Here is a 20961-nt window from a genome sequence, read left to right on the forward strand (position 1 = left end):
GCATTCAAAAGCGGCGTGTCCATTGGCTCTCAGGGAAGAGCTGTTATTAGCCGTATAATGGGATTTCTTACCGCCTCTTGTTTGCATTCTGTGAAGCCGTCACGGTGGCGGTCGTGTACACGCACTCGGAAACGCCGCCTGTTGCCAAGAACACTTAAAAACCTGATGCATGTGTTTGGGTGTGTGTCTGTCTCGCTGTTGTATTGTTGGCCTTCAGTGCTGTGCAGCTCTATAAACAGCAGGGAGCATCATTATTTGTTAGGCCTTGGGATGACTCGGATTCAGTTGTTTTTTTTTTACAATCTAAGTGTTTTAAAAAATGCTCTGTCTTTGTGGTTTACAGAGGGATGTCTTTGCACTTGTGATGCATGCATTTGTCTTTTTTTTTTTCTGTGGTTGTACACATCTGCCTCTGTGTGTGGTTTTGTGGCTCCATTGAGACAGTTTGGCTCTTAGCCAGCTGACACTGTCCATCGCTAGGAAGGCTGGAAGTAATGGGCTCATTTCGCCCTTTGGGACGGGACAGGGCTGAATAAAAACAAGAGAGAGAGGGGGAATGTCTGGGGACGCTGCAGGAATGATAACAGCACGCGACAGAGTCCGGCAGGACCGCCGATTCGCCTGCGCTGCTGTGACAAAAACACAGACATCATCGTCACCTCAGCGTTTGTAATAATTGAGCTATCGAAGTCTTTAATTAAACAAACACTAGTGAGCACGTGGAGGAGTCTCCTGTAGTGCGCTTTCACGTCACGAGTCGCGTCACGTGTCCATTTCAAACACGAAAGTGGAGCTGATTTTAATAAATGCCTGGAGCGTGGGTGTGGTCGGGGCTGTGAGAGCAGGTGAAACTATGTAAACACGCTGTCAGAGACTTTATTATCATAGCCCTGCATTAGCATATCACCGCATACCCATCCAGCGGCATCTTAAGCTTCTTTGTTTCATAAACAGTCAGCAAATAAAATCTAAACGCTATAAGAACGTTGTTCCTCTCTGAGAATATAAAAATAACCGCCCGGTCTCTGTTCGCTCTTTTTACTACATATCATCCCGGTGTGCTCTTTGTTTTGTTGGCACTGTAACCTACATTCTGCTCAATGTGCTGCCTCCATGTTCCAAGTATGCAGCGAGTGAACAACATAGCAGAAATTCCTTGAAAGCCTGGGTAGCATTTAGTAGAGCCGGTTTTACGAATGCTCGCAGGTGTAACTTCCACCTGTTTATACTCAGACGAGAGTACTGCTTTTGTTAATCTCAACCTTTCCCTTCTCATCTCTATTTTTCTGTTTTGTTTTGTTCCGCAGACCCCTGCCTCATAGTGATGCCGCCGTGCATGGGCGAGGCCGACCGCTTCAGTTTGGAGGCGTTGCGACACATCCACAAACAGCTGGACGATGACAACGACGGGGGGATAGAGGTCAACGAGAGCGTGGAGGTGAGCTCGGGGCGTACACCTTTGAGATTCGGGCGGTTACGATGAATCTCAGAAGATGAGTAAGCAGAAAGTGAGCTATGAAGAGGGTGAAGAGTTGAAAGGTGGCGGGTCCAGATGACATACCTGTGGAGGTTTGGAGGTGACGCGGAGAGAGGGCAGTGGACTCGACCGGATCTTTTAACACAGCTGATCTGTTCTAACTACAGAGGGATAAGGATGATTACGTGAAGCTGCAAGGGTGGAGGTAGTGAAGGTGGATGAATTATAATACCTGGGGTAACCCATCCAAAGCAGCGGACAGTTCACTAGACAGGTGGAGATGAGAATTCAGAAACTGTGCAGCAGGTGGAGATGAGTGTCAGGGGTGATTGGTGACAGAGGGTAAGCAGCAGGAGTGAAGGGGAAGGTTTAAAGGGACAGCTCAGGCTGAGGATGTTGGAGATGTGAGGCTGAGATTGTTTACACGTGCGCAGTGGTGGGATAGTGGATAATAGGGGTGCAACGATACACAAAATTCACGGTTCGGTTCGATACTTTGGTGTCACGGTTCGATATTTTTTTGATACAAAAAAAAATGTTCATGCCTTTTTAATTTGTCATTTATTAAAATTATAAATATATATTTTAACTCAAAAGTACAGTTTTTAAATTTAATGTTGCTGAAACAACAAAGTAATAAAAATAAATCTATCTGATTGAGGAATCACTCATCTTTGGAAAAGAGAGTTTATTACAGAGAAATGTCTCTTTCCAAAATAAAAGCTATACTATACGCTTCTTCTGGGCTATATTCTCAGCAGCATATTAAACATATCAGGTCCCCATAAGGAGAATCCTGTGCTAACGGCTGTCTAAATGACTCGGTAAAGTTTGTAGCATGCCTGCTTGTTGTTTTTGTCGGCTTCCACTTGTCTTTGCACTAGGATGATGTCGGCGTAAATGTGCAGTCATATTCGTTGTGTTCCCACTAGTGCTGTCAGCGTTAATCTCGTTAAAATGACAACGCCACAACACGGCAAATTTCCGTTAACGAGTTACCGCGGATCGCCCCGTGAGTGGGGCTGGACGGCGTCAACATGTTAACGAGCTAACTGCGCTAACACACTAGTTCCCACCAATTGAGCATTGCATGGCACATCCGACATACTGTTTTACTTTAGTCCATGACGCGCTTACCATCAGGGTCATACGTCACATGAAAACCAAAATAGTTCCAAACGCCAGATCTGAATGAGAGTGGGGGAGGTTCAATTTGCCATGTTGCAACGAGCTTAGCTTCTGTCTTGGTAGCTTGTGCTGCACTCAGTGGATCTGCACTCGACAGTGCAGCCTAGGCGGAGTAGTCGAACGCAGATCCACTGAGCGCTCAACACAGACAGCATCGTCAGAAGAAAAGTTGATAAAATAAATAAAACATTTTGTATTGTTCGATACATATGCGTACCGAAAGCACTGTATCGAATGGTTCAATACCGATACGAGTATCGTTGCACCCCTAGTGGATATATTGGACAAAGGGTGTTAAAGATGGAGCTGCCAGGCAGAAGTTGAAGAGGAAGACCACAGAGGAGATTCATGGATGTAGTGAAGGAGGACATGCAGAGCGTTGTCGCAACAGAGGAGGATGTTAGGGTTTGGCTGAGGTGGAGCCAGATGATCCGCTGTGTCCCGTAAGTGTAGGTGAGCTGTTCTACACAGTCATGGTGAAAACATTTGATTTACACGAGGCCTAGTCTCCATCTTCTTTTTATATATTTTGTCCTCAGCACATCTCCTTTACTAAAGTAATAAAATAAATCCCTCCAGTTTTGTTACATTCCTAGTTTTCTGATTTAATTACTGCTTTGCTGTAAAATTTTTGACCTCTCTGACTATAAAGAAACGTAATATGGCAGGAGCTAGGCTGATAACAATGAAAACACATTTTATAGTACAATAAGCTGCTGCGGTTACATAATTATTATACCTAAATTGCATTTCTGTGAAGAAGATTTCACAAAGTGTATTTTGCCCTCTGAAACACACCCTGTTGTTTAACAGGCCACCCAAATGGTTAAAGTTGACCTATTTTTTTTATAAATGCAACTTGCTCCAACTGATTGCTGAAAGCTGGCAAATCTGAGTAAATGTTTAGTTTACAAAGCTAAGAGTGAATAAAAGCTTGTGGCATTGGATCAGTCAAAGGCAATAAGTCATCGGAGGAGACGGCCAAGTCAGCATTCCTAACATACAGACACATCATCAAAGACGCACACGACTCTTTACTTACAGTTTCATACGACTTGTGATGTAATTTATCATTAAATGTTGAAACTGTTCATATTTATAGTTTTATCGAGAGCGTGCGCTGACTCTTTTTGAGGTTAAACTAAAAGCGTTTAGAGCTCCAGAAAGTCGTTTGGAAAAGTTTTACTTCTGAGTAAATGAGCTGATGCTCCGGATAGTTGAAGAGGTGAAAGTATCACCGGTACGGTAGTGTGTGTTTATGCATGGATGGTGTGTGTGTGTGCTGGAGGGTATGGCTGACATCTGAGATCACGCTGACCTGGTGTGCCCTGTGGGTCTCTTGGTAATCAGCCACCTCCTTACATTCAAAAGCAACCACTTGGGACTGCAGTCACATTTTCTGTGCGTGTGTGCATGTGTGTGTGTGTGCATGTGTGTTTGCTGGCAGAGACGTTTTTAACTGCCTGAGAAGTGCTGGTGTGAGAAACCGTTTATACCCCACAGCCCTGTGGTGGCGCCTCAGTAAAGGGCCGGATGCTGTGTGAATCCCGTCTAAAGACCTCCGAGGGCTGGAGTGTCGGAACTGGACCTCAGCCCACACGGAGGAGCTGTGTGTCCGTCTGTGTGTGGATTACCGACGCCTGCGTGTACAGTATACGAGTGCGATACTGAATGTCCCCCATGCTTAGTATCACCTTTTGGCTCAGTAAAGGCAGTGGCTGATCGTTTCTTTCATGTTGTTTTTGGCTGTTTATTTGTTACCTAATATTTTCGAACCTCTCCTCTGGTCTCCTGAGACAAATGGAGCCGGGTTTCAAAGCTGGGCAGATTTATTTTATCAAATTAGTGGCTGCCCATCCGTTGGCTCTATGAAAGACGAGCAGGAGACTGACTGAAAAAAGGGATTTGTCTTTTTTCGGCCTCATCAAAATCCGGCTCACATCACGTTCTGACCTTTATGACCACAGACACACTGGATGTGTAAAATATTTTATACGTCAAAAATATTTTTCATACAAAGAGCATTGATTTTTTTCAAATCGAGCGAGGATCTAAATCAACAAATCTGACCAATCAGACCACTGCAGAACCAAGTTAGTTGGTGCTTTACAAAGATAAAACAGTGCAGTAGTGCAGATAAACGAGAATATACAGTACTCATTGCAATTCTTATTCTGAGAGCACGAGTGCATTCACACAAACAACTGTGGCTACATGGACTGAATCTTAGGCTACATCTACACTAATCCGAGTTTTTTAAATGGACTAACAATGAGGTGGAGTTGTTGCTACGGGTAACACAAAAGTACAAAGTTGCAAAAGCGAGTGAGAATTAAGGAATTTGAAGAAAAGCTATGTGGAGCAAGTACAAACTGGTATTAATCCTTAATAGGGCTGTCAAAATTGAGAGGAAACAAAACAACTTCTGTATAATGCCCTCTTTCATCTTAGTTTAATTGGTCACATGACTGCATCACATGACTAAAATGCATTGTTTTAAAAAGTCTCTGTTCACGCAGTCCACACTGTGCTGCGAAAACGACGTTTTCAAATGTATCCACTTTGGAGAGCATTTTCAAAAAGCTCCATTTTCCTTGACCAAAAACGCCGTCTCAGTGTGGACGGTGTGTGCTTTCAAACGAAAATGTATTAGCGTGGACGTGGCCTTATGTAACGCTTTTCTATTCAGTTGAGCACTCCAAGTGTTTTCCTACTACAGGTCTCACTCACACATTCAGAAATCACTTTTATCTATGCCTCGGAGCTTTCCAGCATTTACACACACACTCCCACTTTGATGGAAGCATTGGGGGACAACTTGGCGTTCAGTACCTTGCCCAAGGATACTTGGGTATGTGGAGTCTGGGATCAATTCACTGATCTTCCAGTTGGCAGACAACACGCTGTCAGGTCGTCTTCCCCATGTCTACATGCCTAAATGCACCGAGTTGCAGGAAACTGGCTGATTAGATATAAAAGTGAGCAGGTGTACCTAATAAAGAGTCCAGGGACTGCCGTGTGCTAAATAAATGTGCACCCAAAGAAGGAAGTGAGACACAGTGTTTGTGTTTTTCAAAGTTTGGTGTGGTCCGGCAGATTGCTCTGCAGTGAGTGGGGCCGACAGGGCCGAGCCTTTAACCTCAGCCTACACAAAAACACAGGGCAGGATCATAGGCTGCTCTCAGGCTTATATAGGCTTAGTAGGCACGGATGTAGCGCTATTAATGACGCACAATGTTAAGTTGCGACTTGTTTCGTAGGTTATGCATCCACTGCTTCCACAGCGGAAGTTTAATATACATTTATATAAGTGACTGCGCAACAGGACGAAAGAATCTGTAACGTTTAAGGTGGAATTTTTACCTGTGTGTCTCTCAGTGAGTCAACATCATGAGCACTTAAAAGGTGAATGACGTTCAGCTGGATCATGGTAACTCCATGTTAGTTATTTCCTGAGAAGGACGGCAACCCCATGTGTACCTCAGTGATCCCACAAAACCTTTAAAATGTAATCTAAAATTCAGATGTGAAATAGTAACTATGTAATAGTAATGAAATTCTGCATGTCTTTTGGATCTTGTTGTTAGTTTTTCTGAAATATTTATGATAAACTGAAGCCTGGTAAGAGAAAGAGAGCTCTTAATGTAATAAATGGTAATTAATACAACTGTATTTATGATGTGAAAGTTTGGTTTAGGGGTTTGTGGGCTACAGTTAGCCATTCGATCCCCTGTTGTGGTATGTGGGACGACTGGTCGCATTCTACCAGCAGTTTGATTTACAGTCAGGCTCTTTCTAGCAGTGATGAGCTGAAAGGAGGTACACAGTTAAGAGGCAGACTGACGTGTGGGGTCAGCTCACATCTGGCCTTTGGCAATCAAGACCTAATCACACTCTTGCCCCTTTGCCACCTGGCTGACACCCTACACCCTCTGTGGCACTTCCTCCTTTCCCTCTTTCCCGCTACCTTTATCCCAGTAAGGTGACATTGATCATGTCATGACCACGAGCATGATATTTGTTTTTCATGCCAAAGATTTCAAGAGAATCTTAAGGTGGAAGTCAAGTTCAAATGAAGTCATGTTTCCACAGAGGCGATGACGTATGTGACAGTGACGCAAGTGGCTTTGTGGTCATGTTTTCCTGTGTCTGTATATTTGATAGAAAACATGAGAAAACCCAAGTGGCATCTGTGTTGAGCCCATTTATTTTACACACATAATCCTCTATTCAAGCTCTGTTGGCTGTTCGTATATCAACATCGCTCAAACCTTAAGCACGTTTCCACGTTGAGTAAATATGATCTTCACATCATTTGGAGAAAGAAATTAATGCTTAGCAAGGCAAGGCCGTGACAAGCCTGGAGAACTATTCCCGAAGACTAAAGAAACGACGAGAAAGAAATAAAAGAGGGCAAACCGAAAACTGACTTTCAAGCTCGTTAGTTTGTACAAACTCTGTCTTTGCCTCATTTCCATGCACATGTTTCAGTAAACTGCTGTCCCTCCTATTTCCCATTCCCCGAGCAAAATAGAAAGAAATGAAGGGGTGGCTCAAGACTTTTGCATTTCAGTTGCCCACATTTGAAAAAGCTAAATATTTCCATTACATAGTAAAGCTTTGTTTCGCTTCCCTAGCATGATGAAAATGTCATTACATTGATTCTGAAAGTATGAAGGCGATCTTTTCACACAGTTGTCGGTTGCCTGGCAGCGCTGACACATGAACCTGTTTCACCTTTAAAATTCTTCTGTAACTTAACCACAATCACTGTCGCTATGGAAGATGGAAATGAATCCACAGAGACAACACTGACCGCACGTCATATCACCACACAAGTAATAAAACATGCGCACACAAACACACACACACACACACACAGGTCATACACAGTCTTCGCCTGTATTTGAGTACAGATTGAGCTCTTTTTGCTCATTTTGACCACAATCTCAATGTCTGCCTCACTTAATATCTAGTTTTTAATACATAAGTTACCACCTTAAATGTACTGTCAGCACGGGGTGATAGAGGAGTGAGAGCAAACAAGGAAGTATAGAGGCCAACATATCTCTGTTCCCTTTGCATTGGCAGCGTTTACTTGACGTGTCACGCCACATAGATATCAACCAGGATGTTAAACAAAAAAAAAAAAGGCTTGGGCTGCTCTGAAAGTTCACTTTAAGAGAGGAGAGTCATAAATAATTGTCACAGGAGGGTGAAAATTTACCAGGATTCAATGCAACTATTTATATAGCACCAAATCTACTGTCGCCTCAAGGTGCTCAAGGTAAAGACTCCACAATAATAGAGAGAGAATCCCACCAATCAAAGCGTTTTTATCATCATCACGTTTGAAGTTGTTTCATATATAATATATTTATAATCTGCACTCCCTTAATGTGGGTCTCCAATCATCCATCAGGTTTTTCTTTCCTCCCTCTCTCGTTATCCTAAATATATACCGTTAATATATATATAGAAACCCACAAGTGTCACAGTAATATTTTTTTACAGTCTTCTAAAAGCATTTGAAATTTGACGAGGAATCCAGCCCAGTTAAACATAATCCCGTCTCTTATTACGCTGCGAGTCTGGGTCTTGTCGGGTGGTTTTGAGTGACGTTTCGGGGTCTGTTTCTGAGATCAGTCACCGGGGACGGCAGGTGCACGTCTTTGCCTTCAGGGTGCTGAGCTGTGTGCTGCTCGACTGCCAAAGGAACGTTCGACTGGATCATGTTGCATCACTTGAAATCACATGGACACAACCCAGATCACAGCAAGGGGCGATGCGGTGGTGCTACTGTGTGCGTGCTTTATTAGTTCCTAACAGGCCGTGCATTATAACTTAGCGGCAAAATTAGGATTGCCTGTGAGAAGCCTGTACCAAAATAAGCGTACATTATACAGTGGGGCAAAAAAGTATTTAGTCAGCCACCGATTGTGCAAGTTCCCCCACTTAAAATGATGACAGAGGTCAGTAATTTGCACCAGAGGTACACTTCAACTGTGAGAGACAGAATGTGAAAAAAAAATCCATGAATCCACATGGTAGGATTTGTAAAGAATTTATTCGTAAATTAGGGTGGAAAATAAGTATTTGGTCACCTCAAACAAGGAAAATCTCTGGCTCTCACAGACCTGTAACGTCTTCTGTAAGACGCTTTTCTGTCCCCCACTCGTTACCTGTATGAATGGCACCTGTTTGAACTCATCATCTGTATAAAAGACACCTGTCCACAGCCTCAAACAGTCAGACTCCAAACTCCGCCATGGCCAAGACCAAAGAGCTTTCGAAGGACACCAGGAAAAGTATTGTAGACCTGCACCAGACTGGGAAGAGTGAATCTACAATAGGCAAGCAGCTTGGTGTGAAAAAATCAACTGTGGGAGCAATCATCAGAAAATGGAAGAGATACAAGACCACTGATAATCTCCCTCGATCTGGGGCTCCACGCAAGATCTCATCCCGTGGGGTCAAAATGATCATGAGAACGGTGAGCAAAGATCCCAGAACCACACGGGGGGACCTGGTGAATGACCTGCAGAGAGCTGGGACCAAAGTAACAAAGGTCACCATCAGTAACACACTACAACGGCAGGGAATCAAATCCCGCAGTGCCAGACGTGTTCCGCTGCTGAAGCCAGTGCATGTCCAGGCCCGTCTGAAGTTTGCCAGAGAGCACATGGATGATACAGCAGAGGATTGGGAGAATGTCATGTGGTCAGATGAAACCAAAGTAGAACTTTTTGGTATAAACTCAACTCGTCGTGTTTGGAGGAAGAAGAATACTGAGTTGCATCCCAAGAACACCATACCTACTGTGAAGCATGGGGGTGGAAACATCATGCTATGGGGCTGTTTTTCTGCCAAGGGGACAGGACGACTGATCCGTGTTAAGGACAGAATGAATGGGGCCATGTATCGTGAGATTTTGAGCCAAAACCTCCTTCCATCAGTGAGAACTTTGAAGATGAAACGAGGCTGGGTCTTCCAACATGACAATGATCCAAAACACACCGCCCGGGCAACAAAGGAGTGGCTCCGTAAGAAGCATTTGAAAGTCCTGGAGTGGCCTAGCCAGTCTCCAGACCTCAACCCCATAGAAAATCTGTGGCGGGAGTTGAAAGTCTGTGTTGCTCGGCGACAGCCCCAAAACATCACTGCTCTCGAGAAGATCTGCATGGAGGAATGGGCCAAAATACCAGCTACTGTGTGTGCAAACCTGGTAAAGACCTATAGTAAACGTTTGACCTCTGTTATTGCCAACAAAGGTTATGTTACAAAGTATTGAGTTGTATTTTTGTTATTGACCAAATACTTATTTTCCACCCTGATTTACGAATAAATTCTTTACAAATCCTACCATGTGGATTCATGGATTTTTTTTTTCACATTCTGTCTCTGGTGGCTGACTAAATACTTTTTTGCCCCACTGTATATTTATTATTTGTGATGAGGCTGCTATGATGAGAAGAAACTTGAGGAGGAGCCTCATGGAGCATGGAGGGTATGGTATATCTATAAAAAGAAGCTTCTTGAAGGTTTGTTGACTTGTCTGGGAATGCCTTAGAGGGAACATTCAAATGAGATTTTAGTCACAAGTCCAAGCTTTGAAAGAGGACAGAGTTTGTGCATTAAGGTGTTAGCTGCAGTGCAGCAATTAACATGTATCCCTTCTAATTATCTCTTGGTACTACAACATTGCCAGAAGTGTCAGTACTGCGTCAGCAACTGCAAAGTGATTGCACACTCTTTGTCTTTCTTTATAATCGGGCTGGTTTATTTATTTTGACCTGAATCAGGCTGGCAGTTTCCCCTTACGTCTGAGAGCTATGCTAAGCAAAGCTAATCAGTGCTGGTTCTAGCTGCATGTTTAATATGTAAATACAATAAAAGGTAATGTTCGTGCTGATCTCTCTTTAAGCAGTTAAGCATATTTGTTCCTAAGATACTTCCTTCTTCTACTTACTTTCCCTAAGATAAGATATCTCCCCTTGCAGGCAAACTCAATTTTAGATCTCCACATGTTAGCTACTGCATTGATGAAGCGCACAGTAACAGCACAATTACCCAAGCATGTTTTCGATGGTGGGACGAATCGCAGAACCAGGACAAAACCATGGAATAAATAGAAAAGATGTACACAGCCACCTAATGTCATTTACTGGTTTCTGTTTCCCAGTCTTCCCCTTTGATGCTAACATTGAGCCTAGCATTAGCATTTTGGGTGCTACTGCCTTGGTTTCTTGGTTGTTTAAACTAATGTTACAGAGAACAAGAATATTAATTAAAGCATCAAAGGTCAAAATAAGTAAAACCACAAGGAGAAATGTGTCATCTGTGGATGTGGATGTAGCAGTGCTAAAACTATGCTAAAACACATTTTTATCAGCTGTTAATGTTACATGTGTTGTAGCATTGTTTGATGTTAATAGCTCTCTATGTGTGGTCAGAGGCTCAACAAGTTGTAAATGCTGGCAAATAGCAGCGGTTAGTGAGTCAGTCACAGTTAAATGCTGCTTTCACCATTTCCGCCACTCTCTATTTGAGATAACCCCATGATATTCATGCTGTGTAAGCAAACAGTCCACTAAATCAAAGTGTAATAATAGGAGTAGAGAAATTGAGACACAGTGACTTTTTCTGAACGTTTATTTAAGAAAGGCTCTTGTCACACAGGCTTAGAAATTTATTCATGACTCCATGGCAACCGCCAACTGCTAGGGAAAAATGTGTATTCCCTGATCCGGCAGCAGTTCCTAGGTGAAAGGAGGAATATGGTGTTACACCGGAAAACTCTTTCAGGTTGTTTTGGTCGTTAGCAGATTGCTGCATTTGCCTGAGTGGAAACAAAACCATGAGTTCAACACAGTCTGGAAACACAGACGTTTTCCTTTAGAGTAAATGCTGCGACTTTTGAAACTTCCTGATTGCAGCGTTAAGGCTCAGCAAGTGGTTGCCGAGCGTTTGCAGACAAGTTGGAGTCTTCAATGCGAAGTGTGGGAGACTGTAGAAATTTGCTAGCAACCAACTAGAATCACAACAATCACAGGGAGCACTCTCTTTGTGACTGAGTTCACATGGTGACAACCAGCAACTTCCACCAATTGCTCACCAACCGGTGGGCTGCATCAGGAACGGCATCCAGTTTAAAGAAAATAAAAATAAATAATAATAATAAAATCCGCTAACTCAAACTACCTCCTGTGGTGACTCCTTGTGAATACGGATGCATTAGCCTGGTGATCGATGGAGATATTGCCATTGAGGGGCAAATGGTTCTAAAGTTAGGGGCATTAATGGAAGAAAAAATTCTTGGCAGCAGAAAGCAGTATGATGTCATAGAAAATGTCCTGCTGGATGTTGGATGGGGGGGTCAGTACACAGAAGGTGTGGTTTGTCCTCTTGGTACCAGTGAGGCGAGACAAAAACCATTGTCTGAATCTCACATAAAGAAAGTTGGAAGAATAAAGGCATTATCTTGTGAAAGGCCTTCTGATCTCCCAAAGTAAGGTTTTATTTTTGCTGTCGAACTGATGTGAACGGAAAAAAAACCTGCTGCTAACGACAGAACAGAAAGTTCAGACCTCGGCTGTTCTAAGAATAACTTGATAAAACCCGAAGAGCACGTGACATGAGTACAATGTTACGCAAAACGACACCCACTTTGATCTTGAGCGAAGTAACAAGCCTGACTGCACAAAAAAAAGGGATGAAAACGATTTTTTATCATGAGAGCTACAGTTTCACAAAAGTCTGCCCAGCTGTCATGTGAGATAAATCAGGTGTACCTCCTGGTAGTTCACGTTATAATGAATTGCAGCCAAGTGCACCTCACCTTTTGTTCCAAATCTGCGACATATTAATAATAATTAATCAACTTAATTATCCTCCTTTTGCAGACTCACAAACTAATGACTTTCATTAACGCTGAGGTATGCTGTTGATTAAAAATATCATCACTCCGGGTTATGGTGATAGATAAGTGATGGGTGTAATAACTTCCAGTAATATTAGATAAGCTGATGAGGACAGATGGATTGATACAGTAGATATTTGGGGGGGTGAATAGAGTCTAGACTGTTTAGAGAAAGCAGAGACTCATGGGAAGTATGTCGCAAACTCCCCCCAATCTGGAATCTGATATGAAGAAATCTGTCTTTGTTTGCTGTGTGCGTGTCTGCCTCGCTCTGAACATGTGCCACTCTCTGTCTGTGTATGTAGACGTGTTGTCGTATTTTCAGGACCGAGGCTGTCTATCCCTGGAAACATAAAGGACGTTTAATCACTTTGCAGAAATGTATTCTGCAAGCTACACACTGTGTCTGTAACTATCACAGCTATCGGGCTATCTTAACTGTTAACCACAGAAGCCACAAAGACCTATCATTGCATTCATGCCTCTTAGCTTACTTTATATGGTCCCATAAAGCAAAGGCAAAGCTGCCTTTCAACATATGCAAAGAGGCCCTGCTAGTCTGCCTGCAATTAGTTTCATGCTGCAGCAGTGCAACCAATTGCTGTTGCTTTTAATATAACACTCGAGCAGCTATTTGTCTTATACAGTTGTTCATTTACTAGTGCTAATGTGTTACTTGTAGCATGTGTTTTTTCTGCTTGTTGTTGAGCAAATGTGGCCATTAGGATATCTCTCAAGGTCTGCAACAGAAAGAATGTCTTCATATTCGCCGTCCTTTGTCTTTTCTTATGTGGTGAAATGTCCTTGAAGTTCACATCTTTGCCAGCACCACTTCATATTTTTCTTTTCATAAAGTGAGCATTAAAAGGCTTTTCGAGACACTAATTTAGAGTAGCGTTGCACACATTGCGGTCCCTCCAGTGACTCAGCAGGCCGTCAGTTCCTTCAGCTGGTGCCCAGTGTTACGTCAGTAAGAAGACAAATTTGCATTTCTATTGTGAAAGAAGAACATGGCAAATGTTCTCAGAGGATTTTTGTTCTCAACTGATGCAGTGAAACTGCCTTTCAGAACCAAATTCGAATCCTTTGATACGTGCAGACACAGGCAGCAACACGTGGACTACCAAGATTTTAGGTACAGTGTAAACTGTAGTTTGTAGATTTGTTACTCTTAAAATGAAATTCCACTGATTATAATTTGAATAGTCTGTGCTGTTCCATGATTCTTTCATTAATGAAACCAAATAATTGGACTGGATTCCGAAAGCTTTCCATCTCTTTTTAGATCACCCGATAATTCAGTTTCTGACGAAATACATGCAGAACTAACGACACATCAACCGGGTGCATCTGCACTTTGTAATAAGCCTAAACACATAGGAAGGAAATTTACCTAAAACTGACTTGTCCTACTGGACCTCAGTTCAGTGTTCGATTATTATTACAGAGATTATTATTACAGAGAGGATGCTGTAGGTATTAAAGGTACTGCAGTGCAGTGGTTTGAATCATATCTATCTAATAGACTTGATTTTGTTCATATAAACACACTAAGGTTAATTATGGAGTTCCACACGGTTCTATGCTAGGGCCACTTCTGTTTGCATTACATACGCTTCCCTTGTGCAGAATCATTCAAATACCCAGTTTCATCTATTCAAACCAGATGACACACACCAATTAGTTAGTCTGCAGGAATGTCTTAGACATAAAGACCTGAATGACCTCTAATTTTCTGCTTCTAAAGATTAGCGGTAATAAAAGCCGAGGGAGGTCAACAGTGATCACTGACTGTTTTAGGAGCTTTTTGAGATTAAATAGAAGAAAATACATAACATTAAACATGTTAACAACACAAAAGCCATATTAAACGCAGACTACTTTAGGCCCGGAAGTAGGATTCGTCACGTCATCACTTAACGACCGGATAACTCGAAAACGAAGCAACACAGGATTTTCAAATTGGTACAATACAGGTGCAGTTATTACTGGTGACCTCAAGGTCAAGTTCAGATTTCAGCAAAACGTGGTGGCCATGTTCCCCTGCTCAGCTGTAAGAACTACAGCCAGGGACCCTGATTCGTGTCTCGATTAATGCGCTGAGTCACACACCAGGTTTGTGTGTGAAGGTCGGATCAAGCTTCTGAATAAACACACAGCTGACGCACTTTAATCTCACGTATATTGACACAGTCAAATGCAGGAAGAGGCCATAAACATGAACATTTTATGGCCTCTGTTTCTTTTTTATTTTTTAAGTTACATGTCTACATTATCACCCTCTCTGTATCATGTCTTGTTTCTCTGTTTTTCATGCCAGTTATCCATTGTGTGTTAAGAGATGTATGACTTTGTGTTGACAAAAGAAGCGATTCGGTCACTTTACTCAAGTTAGTGGATTCGAATATATGAGCGTACATAGATACGAACCGCGCAGAAGGCTTTCAGAGAAGACTTAAAAATGATCTTTCTCCTGTGACAGCAGGAATGCTGGGAACATTTGTAGCAGACAGCCTCTCAACAACAGACAGCTTTTATGTATTCAATGTCAAACTCACGGCGCTCCTTCAGACTCTCTCAGCACGCTACAGAGATGCGTGAAAGTGCCAGTTGATTTTCGCGATAGATTCCCGTGTGCGCCTATACGTCTGTGTCACACGTGCACATCGTTCAAGATGTGTCATTAAATGCTTTTAGGACTTCTTCAAAGGAACGCGCAGTCGAGCGGTAATGACAACAGCTGTCTTGGTGCGAGCACACGATATTTTTTCTAGTTGTTTTAGAGACTGGGTGTGCTGTTTTATCCTTATCAAGTCAGATGTGAAGCTCATTGATTCATAATTGTGTGAAATGTCAAAACACCCTCGGCTGCTGCTCAAACATTCAGTCCTACGTGATTAGAAGTACCATTGTCTGCTGCTGCTGCTGGTGGGGCAGTTTTGTGCTTCTTGCTCCGTCGTCAGGACGCTCTGAACCTGCGGTTCATTTTATTTACCTCAGACATGTACAGACAGTTTTTCTAGAATTGCGAACAGTATATTGAGCTCCCTGCAGATTACACCTAAGCTGAAAACTCAGGAACTTTTAATTCTACAGCTCGGGCATCTTTACTATTAATTGCATAAGCTTCTCTTTATCTGTCCCTTAACTGCAGTTAACTGCATCGAGGTGCAGACGTGTCTGTTCCTGCTGTTCTTAATCTAAACTTGATTGCATGCGTAAACAAAAAGGGTGTTTTTGCTTAACATACCTGCATAAAGTTAGATGCTTCTTTTATTAATTTTTAGATTTGAATAGAACCAGTAGCTTATGTTTTTATTATGTTGGGAAATAAAGAGTTAGGTGGGGATTGCAGGATTACTTTGATATTTGGTCATACTTTGCATCACATTAAGGCTTCCTAGGACAAATATTTGTACATGGAAAGGTACATGAATAATAACATGTCATTCATGCATTGCTCAGGTCGATTTTTTATCTTTTCAGAAACAGATTAAAAGGGACAAATCATGGCGAAATATAAACTAGAAAGAAAACCAAGTGTGTGTGTTCATTTGAAGAAAACTGGTTAGTGATTTTTCCGTTCAGGACATTTTCAGAGACTGTTTTTATTAGGTCAAAGCACTTATTAAATACTTATTATACATTCATTATTATAAACAGACCTTTTCTGTGACTTGTTTCCAACTTTTTTGATGCAAAACAGGCGATACACAAAAGACGGTGGACAAAAGAAGTGCACAGTCCTTCTGTTCCGTTACAAGATTTTAGGTGTTTGTCACATACAGATAGCTTGTAAATGTGTTGTTGTGGTTCTTGATATTGCCTTAAATCTATCAAAACAGCTCTACACCTTATTCAAATGAGTCTAGGAAACACTCACAGCAATTTTTAGACGTCACGTTTGCAGGTAAGCATGATGCAATAGGACCGAGCTTTGCTGTGTGATATAAAAGGCTAATTACCTATCAGAAACAACGAGGTTTGAATTAGATGGCAGATCAGGTTTTACATCAATGCCAAGGCCACACACACATACAAATATTGTTCCAAGATGAGTGCTTTGAGGTGTTTTGTAGTCAGCCATGATCCTTGTTGATGCCACCGGTGTTCTGGCAATTCTTTGTGGGTTTGTTTGCTACAGCTCATACTCCACAGGGGCATTTTTTAGTTTTAGTCTACCAAAGGAGGACAGCTGGAAGCTGAAAGCACACACACAGGTGGAAGTGGCGCCTCTGCCATGGGTCTGTTTCTCCTTTCAAAGTCCTTAAAAGGAAGAAAGCTGAGCAAAAACAAAGTGTGTGTGTGTGTGTGATCCAAATCCAGACTTTTAGGCAAAGCCAACTCTCTGCGGCTCCCTCTGTCAAAACCACACATGGACATACAAAGACAAGCACAGCCATCTGCATCCCCCCTGGAGATCTTAGTGAAAAACACTTGTTTTAAAATGTTCTCTGCAAAAAACCTACAAATACATCCATCAGGATGATTCTGAAAATCTGTTGAAACTCACTTGTCTTTCTCTCTCTTTTCCTAGTTCATAATAGAAGATATGAAGCAGCAGCAAACCAACAAACACAGCAACCTGCACCGTGAAGACCAGCACATCACTGTGGAGGAGCTGTGGAGGGGCTGGAAAACCTCTGAAGGTAAAAAGCAAGCAGGTCGACTGAATTAATGTCATTAAAAACACAAAAATCTGCATAACTGTCCCGCATGAGATGGTTGGTACTTTGACACATGTAGGGAGGCTTGCTATAAGTGATACCTGTACTATAATTATAGTGGAGATAACAGGGAGTGAGCAGTTAAACAAGGAAGCACTTAAAAAAACAAACAACCTATTTATCGGGAAGACGATATATACCAGTTTCCTGCAGGGAAACAGGAAGACAGCCGGGGGGGGCAATCCCTAAACAAGTGTCTGTTTTTATAGCACTCAACAGTAGTCGTGCATGTTCACTCCTGGAGCTTCCTGTTTCAGAAATTCATTTAAATTCAATTCAGTTTAATGATATAGTGCCAAATCACAACAACAGAGAAAGCCCTAACAATCACATGACAACTGAGCAACATTTGGCGACAGTGGGAAGGAAAAACTCCCTTTAACAGGAAGGACTTGCTGCAGAACCAGGATCAGGGAAGGGCAGCCATCTGCCATCGTTGTGGATGAGGGGAGGGGGACAGGATAAAACACATCTATATTTATCCTTTATGTTTAATAAAAGCCTTATGCAAAGATTTTTTTAATCTCGAACCGAGTCTTGAAAAAGAAAGAAATTAAAAATATGCTGAAAGTAGATGACGGTGTACATAGGAATGAACTCCTCATCCCATGATGCATTGCAAATCGCAGATTCCACAGCAGCCTTCTTGGATTTAATCATTCTCATTTTTATGTATTGTATAATAACAGTTTTGAATACATGCTGTAGTTTGTGACGTCTGAAGTTTCAAGCTCACTAAGCAATCTGATGCTTGTGGGTTTAGTCGACAGTGACCTCCACCAGTTGGAGAAGTTGCTGTTTCAGTTTAGGAATGTGAGCAGTGTGGTTACGAATAAGCCATGTTTTTGTTACAACATACTGTTGTTTCACAGCGTCGTAGCTAATACTCATAATCAAAACCGCTACGGAGAATGAAATGCTACTTCTACTATAGCAGCGCTGGTGCTTTATTTGGTAATATAATAATACCCAGAACCTTCTTCTTTTGAGATGACTGCGCTAAAGTGACCTTAAACAACTTCATGATTCTCTGAGACGTCAGACGGACTTCTGCAAAAAGCCAGGACTGAAGGAGCGAACAAACATCTACTGACATTTACTCAAAGAAAACAAAGCGTGAGCTTTTACTCACTCTGCAGAACGTAGAGAAAGTGAAATGAGAGTTTAAGCAAACGCACTTCCATTCAAGAAACCCAGCTGAAATTCTGAGTCGTTTCAGTCATCCTTTATTTGTAATATTGTAATTATCAGGTTCTCAGGGGCAGTAGAAAAAAGTAACGATTTGCCTGATGAAATGTCCTTGTAAATGGCAAAGTGAAGCTGTGTTTACGCCACTGTGTCTCATCTCCTCTCTAATTCCTTTTTTATAACCCGTGACATATGTGGCTTATCTGCAACCACAGTCTGTCTTCCTCAGCTTGTTTGTGCCTGTTTGTTTATCACGCTGATGTATCTGTGCAGCTAACTGGGTTTTAGAACAAGTTCTTCACATGCACTCATGTTTGAAGCAAAAAATAAACTTCCTAGATTTATGTTGTTTGAATGCTTCATGGGTCTTGGTAAAATAAAATGTAGGTAAAGCCTGAAGCTTGGTGTCTTATCCTGAATCATTTTTCCCACCGTTACATCTCTTCATTTAGTCACCACAAACTTAGTGTGTGTCCCAACATAACTCTGGGACTGGCTGCGGCCCAGAAAGTAGAGCCTCCTCCAGTCTGCATTTTGAGGTGTCCCAGGGAAAGGACACCGAACCCTAAAAAGTGCTGTAATCGCACTTCGAGTGCTCAATAAGAGTGGAAAGCTGTGCATTATAAATGCCAGTGTGTTTACCGTAACAGCAAAATGATGCAACGGCAATTAATCTCAACCTGGTAATGAAACATATACTCATTTACCCGTCACACAGGGAGGGTTTGTGTGCAACGAGTGCTTTTAACTTTGATGCTTAAACCTGCTTAAGACTGAGAGTGCTGTCGTGCTTTGGGGAATTTTGGAGGAATGCAGAGGAGCAGATAACGAGCAGTAAATCATCTTAGTTACTGATCTGTGTGTGTGTGCTTTCAAAGATAACAAAAACATCTTCATTTTTCTCCTCCCCTCTTTGTTTTTATCAGTCCACAACTGGACCACAGAGGACACGGTGTGGTGGCTGAAGGAGTCGGTGGAGCTACCGCAGTATGAGAAGAACTTCCGGGACTTCCGGATCACGGGGAACACTTTACCTCGGTCAGTACCGCACGACGCAATCGAACGTACCAGCTCTGCTTTTTTTTCTTTTCCTGGGGCAACAACATAATGACACAACATCTGTGGGAATTTGCAGTGTGACACATGTAAATGGAGTCTTTTCTTTTGTCATTTGCTTCTATTGAACACACTGTTTGTGCTACAGCATCTGAAAGCAGCCTTAGCTTTCATTAGTCTGTTCAATGCTGCCCACTGCTGGTTGTAAAAGGCAACACAGCCAATAATAGCACAACTTAAGAGCCCTTCTTTTGCTCTTGCATGAGAAAACTTTCCAAGGCTTGTAGGTTTTTTCTTTTCCAAGACAGGTCATGAAGTCAAACATGCAGCAGTACCCAAAGATCTATGAATGCTCTTGAACTCAGAGTGATGTCCCTGACTTCTCACGATCTGCTGTGAACCTAATCGTAGGTCGGTGGCTCAGTCTTTTAAAAGCGCTCCCAGGATATTAAAAATTCCCGCACGCAGCGCAGTGAAGATGAAATTTAATGAGCGTCGACATTACAGAAAAATATTCAGATGGACTGTGACTCACTGCACTCTGTATTTACGGCATGAGTAGACTGGAGGATGGTGGGTGGCAGGTTATTGAAGAGCTTCATGTTACGCCACAGAGCTTATAGGAGCTGACTCATGAAGTGATGTCACAGCGAGAGGGGTAGGGTTTCATCAGCCTGCCATGTTGTCTGCGCCGATTAAGACGGTGGTGGCGGCGGTGGTGTGAAGAAGGCGTCCTGGGAGACGTCGGTGTAGAGAAGGATTGAACTCTTTTTCTGTCACCACGTCGAGTGTGTTTGAGCTGAGAGTGTATCACTAACTCTGTTACACTCACAGGCTGCCTAAGAGATGCAAGTCACAAACTGGTTTCAGCGTTTTGGTTGCAAACATGTTGGTTTTTATGGAGCTAATGCTAGCTAGCTTTGTTAGTAATCTATAATCCATAAACTATAAGTAACGACAAATTAAACACACCATTATACAAGTCAGATAAATGCATTAAATGTTCCACCCAAACAGCTGCCCCCTGCCTGAGCCTGCCTCTGATGGAGGTTTCCTCCTGTTAAAATGGAGTTTTTCCTCCCCACTGTCGCCAAGTGCTGTATGGGGTATCGACTCATTGTTGGGGGTTTGGTTCTAATATTGTAGGGTCTTTACCTTAGTTTAAAGCACCTTTCAGTTCAGTTGAGTTTTTCTTATTTAGCTCCACATTCATGACAACAGCTGTCTCGAAGCACTTCATATATTAAAAAGAAATCCAAACAGTCAGATGCAGCACTTGGCGACAGTGGGAAGGAAAAACTCCATTTTTACAGGAAGGAAACTCTGATACAGCAAGTATCTGCTGCCCCGGCTTCAAAAAAGAGGTGAGGGGAGGGGCCCAAAGACACACTGCGACAGAGAGAGGC

At 42.3% G+C, this 20961-nt stretch overlaps 1 protein-coding gene across 2 annotated transcripts in view; it reads left to right on the plus strand.

Moving 5' to 3' along the window:
* stim2b (stromal interaction molecule 2b) overlaps positions 1 to 20961 on the plus strand; it is a 57557-nt gene that overhangs the window by 25851 nt on the left and 10745 nt on the right. The window contains exons 2-4 of one of the 2 annotated variants that reach the window (XM_086281159.1): positions 1308 to 1438; positions 17122 to 17233; positions 19426 to 19537. In XM_086281159.1, the coding sequence (XP_086137285.1) occupies positions 1308 to 1438; positions 17122 to 17233; positions 19426 to 19537 (355 nt within the window). Of the gene's footprint in view, positions 1 to 1307; positions 1439 to 3034; positions 3119 to 17121; positions 17234 to 19425; positions 19538 to 20961 lie in introns of those variants that run through there. The other variant, XM_086281166.1, reaches the window with a different exon arrangement.

This window comes from Aulonocara sp. 'chitande type north' Nkhata Bay, linkage group LG3 (genome assembly GCF_057382095.1).
Source record: "Aulonocara sp. 'chitande type north' Nkhata Bay isolate Kocher_YH1m ecotype deep benthic linkage group LG3, A_spYH_male_GT1.1, whole genome shotgun sequence".
In the NCBI taxonomy this organism is placed as follows: domain Eukaryota; kingdom Metazoa; phylum Chordata; class Actinopteri; order Cichliformes; family Cichlidae; genus Aulonocara; species Aulonocara sp. 'chitande type north' Nkhata Bay.